The sequence below is a fragment of the Montipora capricornis genome, chromosome 14, assembly GCF_036669925.1.
Source record: "Montipora capricornis isolate CH-2021 chromosome 14, ASM3666992v2, whole genome shotgun sequence".
Classification (NCBI taxonomy): Eukaryota; Metazoa; Cnidaria; class Anthozoa; order Scleractinia; family Acroporidae; genus Montipora; species Montipora capricornis.
In genome coordinates, this window is record NC_090896.1 from 46991800 (window position 1) to 46994299 (window position 2500).

At 36.1% G+C, this 2500-nt stretch overlaps 1 protein-coding gene across 8 annotated transcripts in view; it reads left to right on the plus strand.

The window, feature by feature from the left end:
• The window catches only part of LOC138033551 (gamma-2-syntrophin-like), a 31157-nt gene that overhangs the window by 8700 nt on the left and 19957 nt on the right, over positions 1 to 2500 (plus strand). For all 8 annotated transcript variants that reach the window (XM_068881328.1, XM_068881322.1, XM_068881326.1 and 5 more), the window contains 3 exons: positions 7 to 50; positions 221 to 262; positions 735 to 807. In XM_068881328.1, coding sequence (XP_068737429.1) covers positions 7 to 50; positions 221 to 262; positions 735 to 807 — 159 coding nt within the window. The remainder of the gene's footprint in view (positions 1 to 6; positions 51 to 220; positions 263 to 734; positions 808 to 2500) is intronic.

Below are 2500 nucleotides of genomic sequence, written 5' to 3' on the forward strand. Positions count from 1 at the left end.
TTTTAGCTCATGAAACTGGTCTGCTTCATGAAGGTGATATTATACTTGAGGTAACTTTGTGTCAGTGATTTGTAATTGTTCATTTCCAAGGTCATACTTATGCTTAGCTTTTTTCACAGCCATTTCAGGTGCAGCGTTTTGTATATATCAAGGTTTCATAATGTTCTGTTGTTGCAGAATAAATAAAACTAATGACTTGAACTGATGATATCTTCCATAGGTCAATGGTCGGGATATAAGAAGAGCTACTCATGATGAAGCTGTAAGTGAATAATTATTTCTTTTGTGATGTAACATCACAATCAGTGCTTTGCTAAAGGACACAAAACGAATGAAGTGGAATTTATGAAATTAAAAAGTCCATGTAGGTAACAATTTCTACTGATAGTTGCAATTCTGCACAAAGAATTCAAGCCCCTTCCTTTTTTTGTTGCTTAAATTGGACCATGATCTTTAAAGAAGGCTTAGCAGTACCCCTCTGGCACAATGTGTTTTAGGAGAAGCACAAAGAACCCAGCTATGTCTTCATTTTTTGGGCTAGGGGAGCCTAAGAAATCATATTAATGTCCAGAAACTAAAACTAAATGGCAAGTGGGAACAAGCTGGCCCCTAAACCATAGCGTGACAGAAGAACTGTTTGACGAATCTAGACAGTTAAATTTTCCTTTGTATTTGATGACCAACAGATAGATCGGTTTGATGCAGCAATGTCTTTTGGATTTACAATTTGATAGGTAGCAGCTTTAAAAAGAGGTGGTACAGAGATTGAACTGACAGTTATCCATAATTCTCATGGCTCAGCTCACGGTATGATTTGAAAGGGAAGCAAATAACTATATTGAGTAAATGCAGTACATCCTATCCTAACTTACGAGTTAAGAATTAATGGTGTTTTATTTATTGGATGTGACAATGTATTTACTTGCATGTAATATAATGAACGAAACAGACAACCTTGCCTCTTTCATGAAGTACGTCCTGATGCTAGTATGAAAAAGGCATCTTGTACAACTGCCATCAGCCCATGTTGACCCTTTGATGCCTAAACCGGTCTAAACTGGCCAGACTTAGTATTTTACTCTGTCTAATGCCAGACGATTTTTTACTCGTCAATGGGGAACCCCCAGGAGTCAATGGGTTAATTTGATCTACTCACCCACCCAACCCATATGTGAAGTGTAAAAGACCACAATAGGGCCCTCTGCTGGCTTTTACTCTTTCTATCAATCAAGTTACAAGTGCACTTTTATCCTACTCAATGACAGGCCTGCTGTTTCAGAATATAATATTGAATGTTAGACAAAGAGAACTCAAAATTGAACTGGTTTGAAAATTTGTGAACCGAGAAAAAATTTAAACCACAACAAGTTCTCCTTATCTATCAAAGAAGAAGACAAGAACATCTAGCCACTTAGTCATTGCAAAGGCAGAATCCTCTGAGTTATTAAATAACAGAGTCTGGTAATATGCAACTGTGACCTACTCTACCAGGAAGGCTGTTTTAACTTTTATATAGGGATTGACTCTGTTATTGACCAGTAATAATATTGATAGATTTAGAAGTCATCTAGTAGAATGCATTGGCTTTGCATTTTTGATTTAAGCTTTATTAAAAAAAATACTTTTAAGCTGACCGTCTATAAAATCGTGATAACAGTGATGTAGTTTTTTCATGGGATTCATAGCATCTTGTGATATACTCTTATGGAATCAAGCAACATATTTTGTTACAGTAGATTGTAGCATAAGGGAAGGGTTTTGCAGGGCCTCATAAGCGTTTTTAAAAGCAATGACGTTACTAGATGAAGTAAGAAGAGTTATTATCATAATTTCTTTCCTAAGAACGTGAACAACATGAAAAACACCTTGAATGGAATTAATAACCTAATCAAGTGTAAGAAAAAGCAATCAAAGCTTATTTCTTCCCTGAAACGCCCCAGTGATAATAGCCTGACAACTTATCCCATCAAGATTTCTAATAATTATCTTGAACAAGTATTTTTCCCTCCAGTTCGCATACCGTATTATCAGGTTCTTTAGAAGCACATCGTATCTGGTCCCATAGCTGATATAGTAAATAATATGTTGATTGAAACTGGCATATTCCCAATGACCCTGGAAACTACCGGCCAATATCTTTACTCTCCATTTTCAACGGGATATTTGAAAAAACTATGCATAATCGACTGAAAGCCTTTCTTGACAGAAATGATATCCTTTTTGAATCTCAGTACGGTTTTCGTGAATAGCATTCTACTCAACATGCTATCCTTGACATCGTCAATACCATACAGAATAATATGGATCTAAAACGTTTCACCTGTGGAGTCTTGATAGATCTAAGAAAAGCCTAATTGATACCATGGATCATTCAATCCTACTCCAGAAGCTTAATGACTATCATGGTATAAGGGTAACCATTAATAATTGGTTTTCTTCATATCTCCTTTGACCCTCCACAGGTTACTGAGGTGAACTCTAAACAATCTGTGATTACCCT